The 18,355-nt window shown below is 56.5% G+C and overlaps 1 protein-coding gene across 1 annotated transcript in view; it reads left to right on the forward strand.

Annotated features, from left to right (window-relative positions):
* COL27A1 (collagen type XXVII alpha 1 chain) overlaps positions 1-18,355 on the forward strand; it is a 131,373-nt gene that overhangs the window by 64,377 nt on the left and 48,641 nt on the right. The window contains exons 18-27 of the mRNA XM_040631345.1: positions 1,942-1,995; positions 2,747-2,791; positions 6,119-6,172; positions 7,404-7,457; positions 8,078-8,131; positions 10,878-10,931; positions 11,095-11,148; positions 12,773-12,817; positions 14,084-14,137; positions 15,885-15,929. Of these exons, the coding sequence (XP_040487279.1) occupies positions 1,942-1,995; positions 2,747-2,791; positions 6,119-6,172; positions 7,404-7,457; positions 8,078-8,131; positions 10,878-10,931; positions 11,095-11,148; positions 12,773-12,817; positions 14,084-14,137; positions 15,885-15,929 (513 nt within the window). The remainder of the gene's footprint in view (positions 1-1,941; positions 1,996-2,746; positions 2,792-6,118; positions 6,173-7,403; positions 7,458-8,077; positions 8,132-10,877; positions 10,932-11,094; positions 11,149-12,772; positions 12,818-14,083; positions 14,138-15,884; positions 15,930-18,355) is intronic.

Raw genomic sequence — 18,355 nt, forward strand, 5'->3', positions numbered from 1 at the left:
TAGGGGGGGGGGGGGGGGGGACAGCCTGGAATTTTCTCTGTTCCTCCCCCGAGTGCTTTTAGAGACCAGCGTTGGGGTGCTGCCAACATGGGAAAGGCCTGCCTTAAGCAAGCCGGCACCTTCTCCCCGTGTGCCCTGCAGCCAGAGTCCCTTTTCCACGGATTCCTTGCCCCTTGGGGTTGGATACCCATGCAAGTCCCCGCCCCCCACCACACACAGACTTTCTTGGAATTGCCTGCAGGGGCGGCAAGTGTGGTGTTGCTGTGGCTCCCCGGGGGCCCCAGGTGTCAGGCCCGCATTGAATTTAGTCCCCACACAAGCCACCGTTGGGCCTGCAGTGGGAAGAAGGAGCCTGTGTTCCTGGAGCTGCTGACTGGTCCCCTGCCCACAGCCCGGGCCCCAGCGGGAGCCAACTGTGCCAGGAGAGCCTCCTCTGTTTATTTGTGGATCACGGGGAACTCTGGGCAGGCCACCCCTGGCACCCTTCATCCAGGAAAAGAGAGGGAGAAAAGCAGCAGCCGGCATGGCCGAGGGAGGTACACTTCTCTGAAGGGCTGGCTTTTCCTCGGACCCCAATCTCTCCCGGCCAGTGTTCCTGGCCTTTTCACTCCCCTCTCTCCCTCTTCTCCCAAGACGACTTCAGGATTGCCTAGAAGCTCTGGGGTCGGACTGCCTGGTGTGAATCCCAGCTCCAGCCAGTCCTAACCTTACGGAGCCTCAGTTTCCCCATCTGTAAAATGGGGATGGTAGGAGGTGAATCTCCAGGGGCTGTTGTGAGGAGTCCTCGGGTGGAGGCAGGTAGGGGCTGAGCTCCACGCCTAGGAGGCTGTGTCGTTTGTGTGAGTCTTGGCACCTGCTGGGACCTTCCTTCCTTCAGGAGAAGATTACGTGATGGAGCTGAAAGCACCATTTCTTGGCAGAGGTCCGGCTGGGTTTGGTTTGACCTAATCAGGTGGGGATCCTGAGGTCCAGGGAGGGCAAGGATTTTCCTCAAGGTCACACAGCCCCTCCCTGGCAGGGCCGTGGCCAGACTCCAGTGTCTGCGTCAGCTGATCTGAGCCGTGTCAGGGGCTGGGGGTGGGACTTGACAGTGCCCCAGTAGACCACGCCACCGTCTGTGAACTTGACATCCCTCCATCTGTCTCCTTGGGTCCGTCGGCCCTTCTGTGACAGTTGGGCAGGAATGCAATGGAGACATCTCCGGGCAGTTCCTGCAGGAAGCCTGGGGGCAGCTGGCCTTCCTCCAGAGCTTCCGAGCACTTGCCAGGGAACCGCATGGAGCCTGATGCAGGGACGTGGGAAACTGAGGCCCAGACAGGTCAAGCACATTGTTTGAGTGCACATAGCAGCCAGACACTTTGACGAGTCACAGCAGATGGAAAGGGGGGAGAAGAGAGCATTTTCGGGGGCTCCCTGTCTCTGGGCGTGGGCTTACCGTTATGGCCACGGCTCGAGGTGGTAGCGGTAGGGGCAGGCAGGAACTGAGGACCTGTGAGGGGAAGAGGGTGGGCTTGTGCAGAGAGGACCCAGCACCCCCTTCATTCTCGACCAGGCTTCTCACCTCAGCACTATGGGCACAGATCATTCTGTGTTGTGGGGCCTTCACCCACGATATGCCAGTAGAGCCCCTTCAGCTGGGACAACCCAAATGCCTCCAGACTGTGCCAAGTACTTTGTACCCGTAAGTCAGTTCTTCCTGAAGCAACTCTAGGAGTTACCTAGTACTGATCCCTGTTTTAGACGGGGAAACTGAGGCACGGAGACGTTAGCCGCCCCACACAAAGAGCGAGCAGCAGAGGAGAGACGAGACCAGCTGGTCTGACAGAGCCAGTGGGGTTGTGTCCTCAGAAGCCCAGGCTAGGGGACGTTGGGGATCATCTCTCCCAGGCCAGATTCCTGGGAGTCACCTCTCACCATGTCCTCTTCTCTTTCTCCTGCCAGGGCGACATGGGAGCACTGGGTCCGATTGGCTATCCAGGACCCAAGGGCGTGAAGGTAAACAAGAGTCATCCCTGAATCCGGGTCTCGTCCCAGCCAGGCACCCCCCCCCCTTGACCCATGGCAGCCCAGAGGGAAGTGTGCCCGGGCACGGTGTTGGGGGAGGGGAGGGCGGGGCCTCCGAGGGGTGCTGGGGTGGGAGCTGGCAGCTCAGGAGCTCACTTCTTGCCGGGCCTGAGAGCCAGGCATCATCCGTAGGTCAGTTATGGCTGACATGTTTCTTGGACAGCAGTCCTTGAGCTGAGCATGAGTTCGTGTTGTTCCAGATGTCAGGGCACTGGAAGGCCAAGGGCGGGGGGCGGGGGGGCGGCGGCGCATCACCGGGGGCAGAGAAACTGTAGCAGCAAACCAGTGAGCTTGGTACGTCCCTGGGTGGGATGAGCATGCAGGAAAAAGATGGACCCAAACTGCTAGGACCTCATTCTGGGGGGCGATCCCGTGTGGCCAACATGCAGGGGCCAATGCTCCTGGAACCCATCTGTCCCCATGAGTTGCCTTCTCCCCTGGATGTGTTCAGAGTGCCATGGCTCAGGAGTCAGCTGCCCCTTCTCCTGCTCCTTCGGTCCACACCGTGGCCCTCCGAGCTGGGGGGTCATTGTCCCCTTTCACGGATGAGAAAACTGAGCGCTGGGTGGGGCATCGAGCACCGGGTGGGTGCAGCAAGCCAGTGGGCGTTGGGCAGGGCGCTCGGCTTCTGTGGCTTTGAGCCCCTCCCCCCTCCCAGCAGGATCTGGCCTTTGTCTTGCAGGGACTGATGGGGAACGTGGGGGAGCCCGGACTGAAAGGTGATAAGGTGATCTGAATACTGCCTTGTTGCACTGTGTTTTATCTGCATGCGAACCACCCTCTGCCCCCCCAACCCCCCCAACGCTGTTGCTGCTCTCTCACCAGGTCCACTCCCCCGCACTCCTCCTGTCTCCCCTTTGGCCCCCCTAAATCTGTGTTCCCCGGCTTCTTTCTTGTAACTAGGTGGAGCCTAGGCAGGTGGTCTGGGGCGTGCAGACCTTGGAAGGTAGAGCATGGGGGGCTGTTGAGGCACAGGTTGGGGGCAAGGCAAGGCAAGGCAGTTCTCTGAATTCGGAGAGCAAAGCTGGGGCCAGCATCTGGACTTGGAGGCCAAAGCCGGGGGTGTGGGGGTGGAGGGGGTAGTGTTGCTCAGATGACAGGCCCCGCAGCAGGCAGGTATGGCGTGGGGGCCAGAGACCTCTCCCAGCCACAGGAAGAAACAAATCCGCATAAACCGCCCCAGTTAGACCTGGGAACCCACCCCCAGAGAGCACGTGGTCTGAGTGTGCAACAGAAAAGCTGGCCCAGGCCTCTGAGCCCCTGACCCGCTTTCCTCCCAGTTGCCATGGGGAGGCCACCCGTGCCACGTGTCCTCCGCACAGTCCTGCTGCTGCGCTCACCCTGTGCCAGACCGCAGTTGGACGCGGGTCGGTGGGATCCCCGGGGCCCAGAGCAGGGCAGCACCTGGCCCTGTCGTGCGGTATCCGAGGGACAGAGACGTGAAGGGCTGGGGGCCGCATTCCCTGTGCTACGGAACCGGGCTCCCCAAAGCGGTGTGGGAGGGCTTTCGAGCCGCATCCAAGTTTCCACGGGTCGGAGCTGCTGAGTGCCGCTCCCGCGGGCGGGGTCCCCGTGCACCTGTCTTCAGATAGCTCCGCTCCTCATAAAACCTGAGAAACAGGAGCAGGTGTCAGGGCTGGGCACCATGTGAGTGCCCTGTGGGGATTCACCACCACCCCCGTCCCCCCTCCAAGCCTCTGGGAGCTAGGAAGCTTGCCTGGGGCACACACTATCAGTAAGGAGCGTCAGGCTGTGAAGTCAGGCTTGTGCCTCCAGAGCCCTCGACCACGAAGCAGAGCTAGGGCGGGAGGGCAGAGCTGATAAGGCCCTTGGAGGTCACCTTCTCCAGCACCTCCATTTCACGGCTGGGTAAACAGCCCCAGAGAGTTCGAAGAGATGCATCAAAGGAAACTCGGCCCTTGGACTCTTAGAAAAGGGAAGATGGGGGCCTGCAGTGGGCACACCCAGATGTCCTACCCACCCCACCCCTAGGTAGCCAGGGGTGCTGTGCTTTTTCCATCTGCTTCCACCTCTTCTACCTCCTCACTGTCCCCTGCCCGAACCCCAGGCCTCTGGCTGCAACCCCCCCCCCACCGCGGCTCCCCTGCTCCGCCTCTGGCCCTGCCCCTCGGGCTGCTAAGCCCCCTCTTCTGTGGCCTTCCCCTAGAGATGGAGGGGCTTTCTGTCTGAGGCGGGGGCTCTCCCCCACAGCTACCTGTTTGCTCTGGGGTTTGAGACATCAGCGCTCTGGAAATGTTGAAGTCATGTGCAAGGGAGAAAGGAAGTGGGGGGGCGGGGGGGTGTAGGCATTGAGTTTTTTATAGGCCCCTCTGCAGAGCTGGCCTCCCGCTCACTGGTCCTTCAGGAACATGGAAATAAACGTGTGTTACATGGAACTCGGCTGGCTTGCTGACTGCTGGTGCCTGGCTCATTTCGAGATGTGAAAGCTCTGGAAAAAAAAAAAGAAGTGGAGGAAATTGTTTTCCTGCCCATAGTTTTGAAGAAAATCAAATAAGTCTTTGGGGTTGAAAAAAAGAAGAAGAAAAGAAAAAGGACTTTCTTTTCTGCCCCTTTGGCTGGGGAGGGGTGTTAATGTTGCGGAGAGTGAGGTTGTGATGGGCCCCTCTGCCCCCACCCCCGGCGCTCCCCTGGGGTGAGCCATCCCTTCATGTTCTCTGGTCCTGCCTAGAATCCCAGATTTTCCATGACCCGGCCTGGCCGTGGTCCCACTTACAACCACTTGGCTCCGTCTTCCTGCGTGGAGGAGCGTTCTGGAACCAAGACTCCTGCTCCAGCCCAAATCCGTTGTCCTGATTTCTTAGGTGTCTTTTTAAACTTTTTTTTTTTTTTTTAAATCTCCTTTGCTCCTCCTTTGGACATTAAACACACACACACACACACACACACACACACACACACCCCGAAAAAAAAAAAAAACACGCCAAAAACTATCTTGGCTCCCAAACCTTTGGGATATTGTACAGGGTTTTCCAGGTTGGAAAAACCAAAGGAAGTTTTTTTTGTTTTGTTTTGTTTTTTGGTTTTGTTTTGTTTTTAAGCTGTTTATTTATTTATTTAGCTATTTTAATTTTGGCTTTTGTTTTACCAAGGAAGTTTTTTTTTGCCGGCTCATGGCCTTAGCTGCACGGTGTGGGTTCTCTAAGAGTCTCCATTCTTCCTGGGTCTCCTCCCCATCCTTCCGACTGCTCCCGGGGCTGTGAATGTTTTTGGAATGCTGGGGCCAGGGTGCCGTTGGGAATGTCCAACATGGCAAGCTGGAGAGGATGAGGGCTGCGCGATGGGACTCCAGCTGGAAGAAGAACCGTCTTTCCGTGGGGTTCTCCGACAGCTCGTTTACCAGGATGTGGCTGAAAATAGGGAGGGACCAGAAGAGACCCCTGACAGCCAGAATCTGTGTCACCTTAGGAAAGAAAACACTCGGAACTAACTCGAGACCTGTTTACTCGCTGTTTACACATAGTCTTAGCCAGCCAGGCGAGCTGGTTTCTCATGCTATAGCTGATTACAGGCAGCTAATTAGAAGTGGCCTCAAGCTGATGGCCGGCATAGAGACTCCCACAGAAAGAAGAAGGGACAGTTCCCAGCGTGGTGGTGAAAAATGCCAAGCAACAGATGCGAACGCTCAGAACCCTCTGTGATGGGGGGGAGGGCACTGTACAGGCTGCAGCTGCCCACGTGTGACATGAAGCTGATGATGAAGACGTTGAAGGATCTAGAAACAGTTCCTTTGATGTGCAAGTGTCAGCTGTCCAGGAAAGGCCAGGCAACGTGGCTTCTGTCAGTGGCATTTCCAGCTACCTGAGCAACCCCAAGCAGGTGTGCGGCGAGGCCGACTCCATGCCCCCCAGGACCTGCCTTCCCCAGCCAAGCTTCCCCGGGGCCTGCCCTTTACTCTCACAAGACTGCTGCTGGTCAGGTCCACTCTGGGAACAGCCTCAGCCAAGCTGTACCGTGCCGGTGGGTCTGGAAGTGGGGAGGCTTCCGGAACCCACCGTGGTCTCCATTGTAACGTTCTTTGCTGATGTGCATTTAGGGTGAACAAGGGGTTCCAGGTGTGTCAGGAGATACTGGATTCCAAGGAGACAAGGTAATTGCAGTGGATTCACCCCCTCCCCCGTCCCCGCCCTGCTCTTCTCTGGTCCCTCATGGGCCGGGACCCCCCTGCAAAATGGCTTCCTTCCACATAACCCTATCTTCTCCAGTCTCAGTCCCCCATCACCATGTCTTCCCTGGCCTTGACAACAGCCTCCTGACTTACTGTCAGGCCCCCTGCCCCTTCTCTCCCACTCTGTCTTCCTCTCTGCCACAAAGCTCTGCTCTGTGCTCACAAACCATCCATGGCTCCCTACTGCTCCCAGAGTGAAGTCCTGGCTCCTCACCCCAGCACCCAGGACCCCAGTGAGCAAGCCCCTCGGACCCAGTTCCTGTCCCTTGCCCTCACAGCCCCGTGCTCCACCGAAGGGCCCTCTGCCCCTCACACTGCTGCCTGGCCTGGCACGCCCTCCATTCAGTCTCTGCACGGCCCCATTCTTCAGAACCCTGCTCAGATGCCATTTCTTCCACCTGCTTGGACAGTGGCCACTTCCCTCTCCGTGGGCCCCGAGCAGCCTGTCTGTCTGTCATCTGTGGCAGCACCTGGTTGAGGGGGACTTGTACTCCACCAGCTCCCTAAGGATATTGCCGCAGACTGCCCTGGCATTGCTCAGCTCAGAGGCCTGCACAGAACAGTGAACATTTAGGACATGTTTGAGTAAGTGAGTGAGTAACCGGCCTTACTGACTGACGGATGAACCGAGGCAGCTTGCCGAGGCCGGCTCCTCTTTGCCTGTGTCCGGCACCATGTGGCCACATCTGGACCTCTCCCAGTCAGTCAACAAGGCCCAGATGTTGGCTCACTCTCCCTCTTCCTCTTCCCTCCCTCCTGGCTGGCCTGTCCTGACCCAGCCTCGGTGTCTCCAGATTGCGAGCCATGCATTGCGAGCCATGCGGGCCTGGCTGCTTCCCCTGCTGGGCCCCAGTCTCCAGAGTTCCTCAGGCATAAAGGGCACTGCTGTGCTCACTGGGAGCCCCCCCCCCAGGGTCCCAGGTTCCAGGATGACTTGGTGAGGACAGGGCCTGCTGTGTCACCTTTGTATCCCTGAGGCCCAGCCCTCAGGGCTGCCCAGCTGGAACCTGCAGGCAGGGAAAGTGACGGGGGAGCTCATCTTCCCCGAAGGCGGGTGTTCTCTAGGCCCCCGGCGGGCAAGGATGGCTGAGCAGCTGTTTACCTGGCCATTTCTGTTCCTTACTAAGCCCAGCCTGCTCTTGGTCTTTTCCAGGGGAGCCAGGGATTGCCAGGGTTCCCAGGTGCACGGGGGAAGCCTGGGCCTCTGGTAAGTACCTTTTGCTCTCACGCCCCCCAAACCTCGTACTCTTCAGTCATGAAATGTGGCCAGAGACACGGTCATATCCTGGACCGCATTTCCTCCGGCAGCTGCCTGGGAGCCACGCAGAGCAGGACAGGAATGACAGTCACCTTTTCTACAGAGGAGGTTACTGAGGCCCAGAGGGGCAGGAACTTACCCAGCGTCAGAGAGAGGCCTCGGTCACTGTCAGAGTTCTGGGGAGAATCAAGATCTGGGGCTCCCAAAGCCTTGAAAACAGCAGTAGCATTAATAACATGTATTTCTTGAATGTTACGATGTATCAGCTCCTTCCCACCCCATACCTCTTTGAAGCCTGCCAGCCACCCCAAGGGCTAGAGTATTATTATCCCTCCCATCTTACAGATGGAGAAACTGAGCTTCTCCAAGATGAAGTGTCTTGCCCAGGATCCCATGGCTGTAAGTGTAGGAGGGGGGTGGGAACAGTAGCTCCTGATTATCTAGGGAGATCTCATTCATACGCGTCTGAGTTTTTCCAGCCACCCACAGCCAGGGGACTAATACAAAGGATGATGGAAGGTAGGCCCTCGCTTACCCCTTCTTCCACTGTCATCTCTTCTCTTCCCCAGGGCAAAGTTGGAGACAAGGGATCCCTTGGGTTTCCTGGGCCTCCTGGACCCGAGGTATGTGAGGCCGTATTTCTGAGTCCGGCTACAATCGGGACTGGGTGTGGTCCTTGGGAAACGGAGATCCAGAGACTGGGAGGAGGGGGTATGTACCTGAGGCCACGCAGCAAACGAGAGGTGGGGCCGAGAATAGAAATTCTGAGATCGGAGACCTTTCCTTGTCTGCCTCTGTGTCCCTGGTGGCTTTCAGTGGCAGTGGGACAGAAGCCGGCCTCAGAGACCCTCCCTCGCTTTGTAGTCACCTTTATAGTTTCCAGAAAAAACATCAGGAAAGCCCTCTGCACTTGGGCCTGCCCCCTTAGCAGGAGCTCCTGTTTCTCTAGCCTGAGCCCTGGAGCTTTTCCAAACACCCACACTCCCCCTGGAAAAAGTTCAGGGCTCCAGGTTCCAAGGAATGGGGAGCAAGGGGCAAACATGAAAATTCCGGTGTTTGAATGGAGAATGAGAAATCATGAAGGATGATTTAGCAATGAGCGCAACTTGCCTGAGAGGTTCTGATGCGCGCGAGACTTAGCACAGGTCTCCTGTCTCTGGGCAGCATTGACAGCTCCCACGCGAGGGATGAGGCAGCCGGTTGGGCTCTCCCCCTGCTGTCCGTCCAAGAGGGACCATCTCTGAAGAACGGGGCTGCCATCTGCCTGGGATCCTCAGCGCCCGGGCTCTCTGGGGGTCTAGGCCCCATTGTGTATACACACATGTACCTCCCCGTCTTGCACAAGTCTCGCTCTGCCGGGTTCTCCAGACCCTTCCAAAGATCACTGCTGGTATCACCCAGATAGATGAGGGATAGTTTCCTGCAAGCTCCAAGTTCTGACTTCCCACTGTGTTGACTTTGGCCGTGACACCGTCCTATCTTTAGACGAATGGAGTTGGCCTCTCTTCCGTGGCCTCGATTCCTTCCCCTGGCCGCTGTGGAAGGAGACTTTTCTAACACTCCAGGTTTCCCGGCAGTCCGGCCACTGAGGGTGGAACGACGCTGCCTCACATTTATTGGGCCCCCCCTCGTGTCAGCAGGCTGTGCGGTATCTTCGGGATGAGAATGTGTTGAAATGCCACCACTCCCGTGTGAGGGATGTCATACCGCCACCGTGTTACAGATAAGGAAACTGATTCACAGCACAGTGAAGTGCCTTCCTCAGCGTCACTGCTACCTGTAGCGATAAGCTCTGCTTTCGTTCTCTCCCGGGTCCCTGGACAGATCCGGGGTCTGCCTCTCCCATCTTTGTGTTCTGTTCGGATTGGCTAACTCTGTGTCCAGAGAAGACAGAAGCTGAAGACCGTGTCAGCGCCTTCCTGTGTCTCTGCTCCGGGGGGTGGGCGGCGTGGCTCCCGCCTTGCATCCTTTTGGATGTAGGATTTTTAATGAGCACTTACCAGGTGCTGAACTAAGCACTTGGCTTGCATTATTCCCTTCAAGCCTCCAAACAGCCCTGTAAGGTGATGTTGTTGTCACCATTTTGCAGATGAGCAAGCCAAGGCCCAGAGATGCTCAGGAACCTGCCCGGGGTCACACAGTGCTTTGGTGGCAGAACAGGACTTTGAGCCTCTTGATTTGAAGAAAAAGATGTGGTAGCTTTGGCTTTCTGCGTTAGCTCAAAATTCAGACCCATTCTTGCCTTTGCTAGTAAGAAGTGTGAGAGGATGTTTGAGCTGGAATTTAATGGGAGTCACCAAAAGATCAGAGAGGAAGGGAAAAAGCCACTTATGGAGGCGACATGGGAGGAAGCATTTTGGACTCAGGGATTCGTATAAGAAGATTTTGGTTTCTAGTTGTCAGGAAACTAAGGGAGTAGTGGGGCTGCCCTACAAGTGAATGCGGCGCTAGGATGAATTAACAGAGGTATTACACCTACAACAAGGAAGGGGATGTTCTCTGTGCTGGCCTCTGCTGGTCTGTTCACACCCAGAGAAGCACCGGCATCCTAGTGATTGCCAACAGTGGAAGCCGACCGACTAGAGGTGGCAAGACTGAGGCACCCTGGGCCCCAGAGTAGAAGCCACTGAAGGAACAGCAATGGGCAGGCCTCTGGGGTGGGGAAAACTGGTCTCCAAATTGTGCAAAGACCACTGTGGAAAGAAGGACTCCCACCCCCTGTGCTTTGTGCGGTCCTACGGGGCAGCGCAAGGTTGTCAAGAGGAAAGGGGGGGGGGGTTCTGCCCTATGTCAGGAAGAAGCCTCCACTGCACAGCCAGCGGTCGGGAACAGGCTTGGTCAGGGAGCAGCAAGCCCCCCTTGGTGGTGTGGGGCAGAGTCCAACACACGTGGCCAGGATGCAGGGGGCATTCCAGCTTCGGAGGGGAGGAGCTGAGCTGCATTAGACCAGCGTTTTGCAAGCCCTTCAAAGTTGTAGCAAACCTGGAACAGCCTCATCTCTGCAGGATCACTGCATTCAAAGGCTGCCATTTCTCGGAGCACAGGAGGGCTGGCTTTGGGGCTCTGGTGGCTGCAGGAGCAGGACTTGGGAAATTCTGGGTTATATAACCTTCTGTGTATGTGTGCTTGTTCCTGTGTTAAGTATTTTCTCATTATCTCATTTAGTGTTCTCAGCAACTCTCCGAGAGGTACGGGCTATTACTGAGATCCCTGTTCTAAAACAGAGGACTGTAGGGTCCAGACAGACCTGCCTGGGGGTCCCATCCCACGCAGGAAGGGACAGAAACCTGAGTTGATCTCCCTCCAAGACTGATGCTCTTAGCACTTCCCTTCACTCATGGGTGACCCCTGCTCTCTGCTTCCCCTCAGGGATTCCCTGGAGACATTGGCCCCCCTGGGGACAACGGCCCAGAAGGCATGAAGGTGAGTCTCTGCCCAGGGTCGCTAGGGTCGAAGCTCCCTGCTCTGAGGAAGCCACAGGTCTCTGGGGCTGGCTGCCTGGCTTGGAATTGTTGGGGGTCTTGCCAGCCTCTGATGGACGTGGAGATGCCGCCTCTGAGACCTCTCTCTGTTCCCTTCTCACCAGGGTAAGCCTGGAGCTCGAGGCCTGCCGGGACCCCGTGGGCAGCTGGGGCCCGAGGTGAGACCGTCTGGCCCTGTCCCCTGCCTGTCCCCTGCAGCCCTGCCTGCTCCATCCTGGGTCCGAGAGGCCTCCGCTGGGGGCCAGGGCCCTTCAGCCAGGACACCACTCCCCGGGCCGCCTCAGGCTGGCCCTCCAGCTCATCCTTTACAGCCCCTACCCTGTGACCCTGCCAAGGTCTTTCTCTGGCCTGGCCTGTCTGGCAGGTGACTCTTTGCCTTCGCTGCATCCTCCACCCAGGGCTTTTCTCTCTGGAGACCACTGCTCCTGCCTGTAGCCGTTTCCTGGGGTGTGGGTGTGGGAGAGTAGAAGGTGAGGCCCTGAGACTTGGGGTAAAGACACTGTGATGGGTCCCATGGCAGTGGCAGGCAGGGTCAGGATTCAAATCCAGGTCTGCTTGAGCCCGAAGCCCATGACCGAGACCCTATGCTGTTAACTGTGTGCTCCTGGAAGCTGCCCGGGGGCATCCCCAAGAAGGACAGGACCCGAAGAGCTAGGAAGTGGCAGGGTGGGGATTTGCATATTTCCTCATTCACACTGAGGGGGATTGAGAAGTTCTCTGGGGGGGAGCCTGTTGGGCACCCCACGGGCTGGCCCCGGATCTTGCCTATGCCTGAGGCCCCCCACCAGCCCCCTAGGCTCAGATCCCAAGGCCCCCGTGACACACAGACAGCCCCAGCTGAGGGCACAGGAGGCCCGGACTCACCACAACCACAGGCAGGCATCCAGCCAACATGGATCCCTTTGCAGGCTGGTTCTGGGTCTGGCGGGGTCCCAGCGCTGGCTCTGCCAGCGGCCACGTGGGGCTGCTTTCCTGGAAGCTGGGTTGGGGGGTGGCCCCAGAGGGGGCCTCTGGGTTAGGCCTGGCATGCCAGAGGGGCCATTTTGGAGGCTGCCCTGGCCTGCGGGAGGGCCCAGAGTGGAAAGGGAGGGGCGAGGAGGGAGGGAAGGCGCCAGCCACGTGCCTCTTTCTACACCCACATTACCACCCGAGAGCCTGCCACTTACTCATGTCCGCATTGATTCATTCATCCATCCACCCCTGCATTCGTTCACGTCTCCATCTCCTCCCTCTCTCACGCCCCTTACCCCCACCTCTACTGCCCCACACATCCATGAGGCACTGCACACCCATCCTGAATGATGTCTGTGACAGAGTAGTGGATGGGGCCTCATGGCTGTCCTCTAGGAACTCAGCTTAGACTAGTCGTCATACTTTAGGATGGTCCTCTCCGTTTGGCACCATTTTACAGATGGGGAAACTGAGGCACCGGGACATTAAGGTCTGCCACTGAATCAATGGTGGCGCTCAGAATAGAGCTCGTATCTTTGAGCTGCAGTCGCAGCTCTGTATCCACAGCGTTTGATGGGGTTTGACTTTCTGCCCAGCTCTGCCACACACCCTGGCCTGTCACATTCAGACGACACTGGGAGCCCCCTTCATGTGGAAGTCACTTTGTGGCCTGGGTGGGGGCCCAGGGGTGGGGGGGACCAGGCGTACCATTTCTCTTGGTCCAGGAGGGCTCTCCTCTGTCCACGCCTTTGCCTCCTTACAGGTCAAGTTCTCTGAGACCCTCACTGGATTAATTTCTCCTTTTTCCTCTCTTGTGTCTCCCAACTTTAGGGAGATGAGGGACACATGGGGCCACCTGGGGCCCCTGGCTTAGAGGTGAGTGCCATGGCCCTGGGGAGGTGGGATTTGTCCTTCCTGAGCCCGCTGTGTGCACATAGGCAACACCCGGGTGGCGCTTTGCAGAGAAGTCCTCAGCAGGAGCCTTGGGCCAGCCAGAGAAGGGACTAGAACAGACGCAAAGGACAGAGACGAGGCAGGAAACTGACCAGCTGTGCTTGCCCAGCTGCCACGTGCTGGGCTTTACGTCCGCTTCCATGCACTTGACTCTCCACCAGAGTGCCATTGCTGGTCCTTGTCTCACCCACGGCCATCAGACTCAAAGAGCAAGGGGTTTAGCCCCGTGTCTCACAGCCCAGAACCTCACCTTGCGCCCTCCCCACTGCTCTGCTCCAAGTCGGCTCCCACAAGGCCCATGCCAGGGAGGGTATAAACCAGCAGTGCACAAATATTTTGGTCTTGGGGCCTGTTTACCCTCTTAAAAAAAAAAAAAAAAGATTGTGGACCCAAAATGCTGTTCTTTGTGTGGGTTCCCCCTGTGGATATTAGTGATTAAAACTGAAAACTTTTAAATGAATTTGTTAATTTATTTGAAGTAATAATAACCCCATTTCATGTTCACAAAAATAATAGTTTTACAACAAAACAACACAAAACAACCAACCAGCTATATTTTCCAAAGCAAAATAATCTAATGAAAAGAGTGGCATTGTTTTACCGCTTTTGCAAATCTCCTTAATGTCTGATTTAATAGAAGTCAGCTGGATTCTCCCATCTGCTTCTGCATTCAATCTGTTGACGATACCACATGTCACGTAGCCTCTGGAAAACTCCGCGTACACTCATGAGAATGAGAGAGACACAGGAAAACCACGTCTTAGTGTTATTGTGAACCTGGTTCTGATGTCATGAATCTCCTGAGAGGGCCCCAGGGACCACAGTGATCCCCAGGCCACACTTTGAAAACCACTGGCATAAACCCTCCCATTTCCTCTGGGCCTTGTATCTTCTGTCCAGTTCCTTCCTCTTCCTCATTCCTTGAGAGCAGCTTTCAATATCCCCGTTTATGAACAGGACTGGCCTGGGAGGGGAGACTTCCCTGAGGTCACACAGCTGGAGACCCCCCACCCCCCACCCCTGCATCTCCAGACTGGCCGGTAGCCTGGGGCCCTCCAGGCTCTGCATCCCTTCCCCCCTACCCCCGTGGGGCATTGCAGCCCTCCTCTGGGCCAGGGCTGGGACCATGGCAACATGCCCCCCCCCCCGCCCCGCCTAGCCCCCCTCACTCACCTCTCTCTGTTGCAGGGCCAACCTGGCAGGAAGGGGTTTCCTGGCCGGCCCGGACCAGATGGCATGAAGGTGAGGGGACCTGGAAGTGACTGGGCTTGGGTTTGTGTGGTGTGTGTGTGTGTGTGTGTAACAAGTGGGGAAGAGAAGAAAGGGGGAGCCAGCAAATGAGGGCCCCAGGAAGAACCCCAATCCCAGGGGCAGTTGTGGAAAGGGGGTCAATGGTCCCCATTTATCATAACATATTGGTAACAGGAAAAAATGAGCAGAACCTCAATGTCCAACAGTGGGGTAGAGTTCAAGTAATGGGATGCAATACAGCCACCGAAGACGGTATAGTGGAAGAGTTTACAAGACGGGAGAACGCCCGTGTGTGTGGAGGTGGCGGTGTGGCCGTAGTAGGAAGCAGATTCCAGATGGAGGGACGAGCCTGTTGCGAGGACCTGTTGCCCCGTGGTCTTGCATGCTCAGAGCAGAGGCTGCAGTGTGGATGGGGGCTCTCTCCGGGTGGTGGGAGTAGAGGACATTTCCGTTTTCTTTTGTGGGCCTCTAGCTTTTCCCCATGATGTGTAGTCATATATTACATTTGGTAACAGTTTTTTTTTTTTCTTTTTAACTTATCAAAAAAGAACTGGCCTGGGTAGAAAAGTGATGACCCTTGGCCCATGGGCAGCCTCACTTAGTGGCTTTCCAAGGACTCCTCTTGTGGGTTGGATTTTCCAAACTGTCCTGGACAGAGAGTGTTGGGCCACGTTTACAGCTGGGCAGACACACGAGGGTGAGGGCAGAGCCAGGGTAGCCCAGGACATCCACGTCCCCCTCCGCTCAGCAGACATGGCCCATGCGTCTGTCTGGCCCCTCTGGTTCTCACGAGCGTGAGGTCTAGGGGAGGCACTGGAGGGAAGGATGAGGCTCGGACCCTGATTGTGGTGAGCCGCATCCATCTGTGAGCCAAGCTCCTGGCTAGTTTGGCTAGTTTAGCCCTTGTCCTGCCCCCTGAGGTCTCGGTCTCACTCCCTCAGATACCAGCTGGGTTTCTGTGGTGGGCGCGGTGACATAGTCTGGGTGGATTTATCCCACGGGGCCGCTCGCCTCTCTCCGGCTCACGCTGCAGGGAGACCAGGGCGGCCGCGGCTGCCTAAGGAGTAGGAGCCACCCCAGCACGGGATAAAACTGGCAGACAAGGCTCTACGAGAGGCCACCAAGCGTGAGAGCTGGAAATAGCCTACGAGACAAATGAGTCTGATTTCCCTTATTTATAGCTGGGGAGGCTGAGCCCGGAGCAGAGACAAGGCTCGCCAGTCATGTGGGGAGCTGGCGGCAGAGCTCTGGTGGGTGAGGGTCTAGGATCCAAGGGCCCTGACTCCCTGTTCCCTGCTCTTTCTGTCAGTGGGCAGCCTGATCCAGTAGGAATGGGTATTTCAATGAGTCGGACCAAGGTTCCAATTCTAGCCCTGCCTCTAGCTTGCTGTGTGGCCTTGAGCATGTCTCCTTGCCTCTCTGAGCTTTAGTTGCCACCTCCACAAAATGCAATGGGTTGATGAACAGCCCAAATGAGATACAGACCGGAGGATACCAAGTCATCTGCCAAGGGCCACTCAGAGGGCACGGGCAGCTGGGGCCGTGTCTGGGGTCAGAGGTTCTGTCTGCATCCCATCGTTTCTGCCATTAGTTGGAGGTCTACAAGGCCAGACTCTGGAGTTGAGGTTCCTGTCCTTCCCTGGTGGGGACTAAGGCTGATTACCTGGGGGTGTTCCCTGGGGAGGGGGAGCTAGACTCCCATCATCCATCCCAAGCGATCCTCCTCTTTTCTTTGCAGGGGGAGCCAGGCGACCCTGGACGGCCAGGGCCCGTGGGTGAGCAGGTAAGTCAATACTGGTCTCCGAACACGAGGACTCTTTATTGAGCTCTTACTGTGTGCCAGGCCCTTTGGTAAAACGCTCCACACGCATCCCCCTTTCATTCCCACACTAGCTCCTGGGGTCGGTTAGCTCGTCCCCCCTTTCATTGAGATGGTCATTGACTGTCGGGGAGAAGTCACTGAATGAGAAAGCCATGAATCACAGTCCCAGGGCCTGGCTCTGTGGATGTTTTTGGAGCATTTGCCCAGAGGGGTGACATGACTTTGTTCCCAGAACATGACATCTGGAAGAGCCTTCAAGAATCCCCAGCTGTGTTCCATCTACAGATAGGGCCCCTGAAGACCAAAGCATAACCACCTCCCAGGGGCTCCTGGTCCCGGCCACCCTAACCTACAAGGAAAGTGAAATTCAAACCAGTGGCTCTGGCTAGTTGGGAAGTCAGGCCGAGGTCTGGAGTGGAGAGGAGGTTGCAAGTCATCATGAAAAAGGAGATTTGAGAATCACGACCTACATTATTGAGGCCCAGGGCCCTCGGTGCTCCCGAGAAGCAGCTGTGAGTGCTGGGGGCGGGGTGCAGACAGCCCAGCACCGCCAGAAAGCTTAACCTGGGGCTTGGACGTCAGGTTGAAAGGTAGCAATCTCCTCCCCTCCCTTAAAGAAGCCCCCTGAACCCTGCAAGGGACCGCCTCATCCTGGAGACCCAGAAGAATCTGCCTCGGCTGAGAAACGCCATCAATGGCGTGAGAGTCGCGCACGATGGGCTTCCTCACCAGGCCTGCAACATCTGTTGGGGGGAAGAAAGGAATTAAAGCAGGGGGCGGACTGGATTTTTGAAACCTTTCCAGTGTCATTTGAGCGCATTCTGTGGGAAGCCCGGGAGTTTGGAAGGGCTGTCGCGGCCTGGATATATTTCCTGATTGGAAAAAAAAGGCCATGCGATCAGCAAATTTAATTTCATAGTTATGCTGATGGTAAGGGCCCTCGGGAAATAGATCCTCAGAATCCTAGAACGTCGGGACACGAAGGGTCCTTGCAAAGTGCTCTGTCCTGGGGTCCTAACTTTTCAGTGCCTTGGACCCTTTGGCAGGCTGGCGAAGCCCACGGACCCCTTCTCAGAATAGAGTTTTTAAATGCATGACATGCAAGATGAAGGATTACAAAGGAAATCCATTATACTGAAATACAATTATGAAAGTGTGTTAAATGTGATCTACTCCTAGGTAGGCTTCTTTATTAATGCATTAAATGATGAGATCCAGCAGCAGGTCTAATAACGACCTCACTTTTGAAGCAGTGACAGGCCTTAGTGACATATTTTGAAATCTCTGTGACAATGACTGTAATGTGACATGTAACTATCTGGGACAGTAACAGGTACCGTGGGTTTGTTGCCTACACTCAGATTTGAGGGAAATGCTAAATTTCAGTTCGAGGTCAGTGAAAATAAAAGTTGTGATTTTCTTTTTCCTCTTCAAGTTCAGGGACCCCCTGAATTCCACCCACGGGGCCTTCCAGAAACCCCAGTTGAGGACCCCTGGATCCTAGCCCATGTTGGCAATCTGATTAACAAGGATGACCTGGTAAGGTCGCCGCAAAGCTGGGGCCCGGAGGAGCGGACGGCTGGTCTGGAGCAGCTGCAGGCCTGCCTGGTCGGCGGAGCCCCCAGTCTGCTGCCTGGCTCGCTGGGACCACAGCTGGAAAGAGAGGCCTGTCTGAACAGTGAGGCAGAGCCTGAGCCCTGTGGCTGCCAACAGGCATGCAGGGGTGCCACACCAGCTGTCTGTTGGCTTCCTACCCATGTGGGAAGGGGCAGACCTCTCTTAATCACGGCAGCATCAGCGGTCCTCCTTAGGATGGCAGTGTCAGCTCCATCGATTGGCTCCTGTTAGGTACCAGGCTCTGGTACCTGCCTGCCCTTCCCTCAGCAGCCCCAGGGTGGTAGTTAGTATCCCCATTTCACGAATGAGGAAAGGAAGGCTCTGAGAAGTTAGGGCACTTGACAAGATCTCCCGGACAGCAACACAAGTGTCAGAGCCAAGGTTGAAAACCCTCAGCGCTGCTGGATTCCCAAGATCTGCCCTGGAGGGACTGGAAAATTCTTTGCCTCCTGAGCCCTTGCCGTTTTGTAACAGCTAGTGAGAGTGCAGAGGGCTTGCCAGCAGGCCCTGTCCTAGGTGCTGGGGACACAGACATGATCACAGGCCTGGGCCTGGCCTGGAAGAAGCTCCCTCTATCCAGGGAGAGACTGGGCGTGCAAACACCCCTGAGATGCCTGTTCTGCTAGAGGACCCCCAGCTCTCTTATTCCCACTTGTACCCCCAGTGCCACGCAGAATGGCATACGAGGGAAGGGAAGGAAGGAGGGAGAAGAGCAGACATAAGCAGACAACAGCCCTTTATCTGTAGACAGCGGGAGGACCAGGGAAGCC

The sequence above is a fragment of the Ursus maritimus genome, unplaced genomic scaffold (genome assembly GCF_017311325.1).
Source record: "Ursus maritimus isolate PB19 unplaced genomic scaffold, ASM1731132v1 scaffold_17, whole genome shotgun sequence".
Lineage (NCBI taxonomy): Eukaryota > Metazoa > Chordata > Mammalia > Carnivora > Ursidae > Ursus > Ursus maritimus.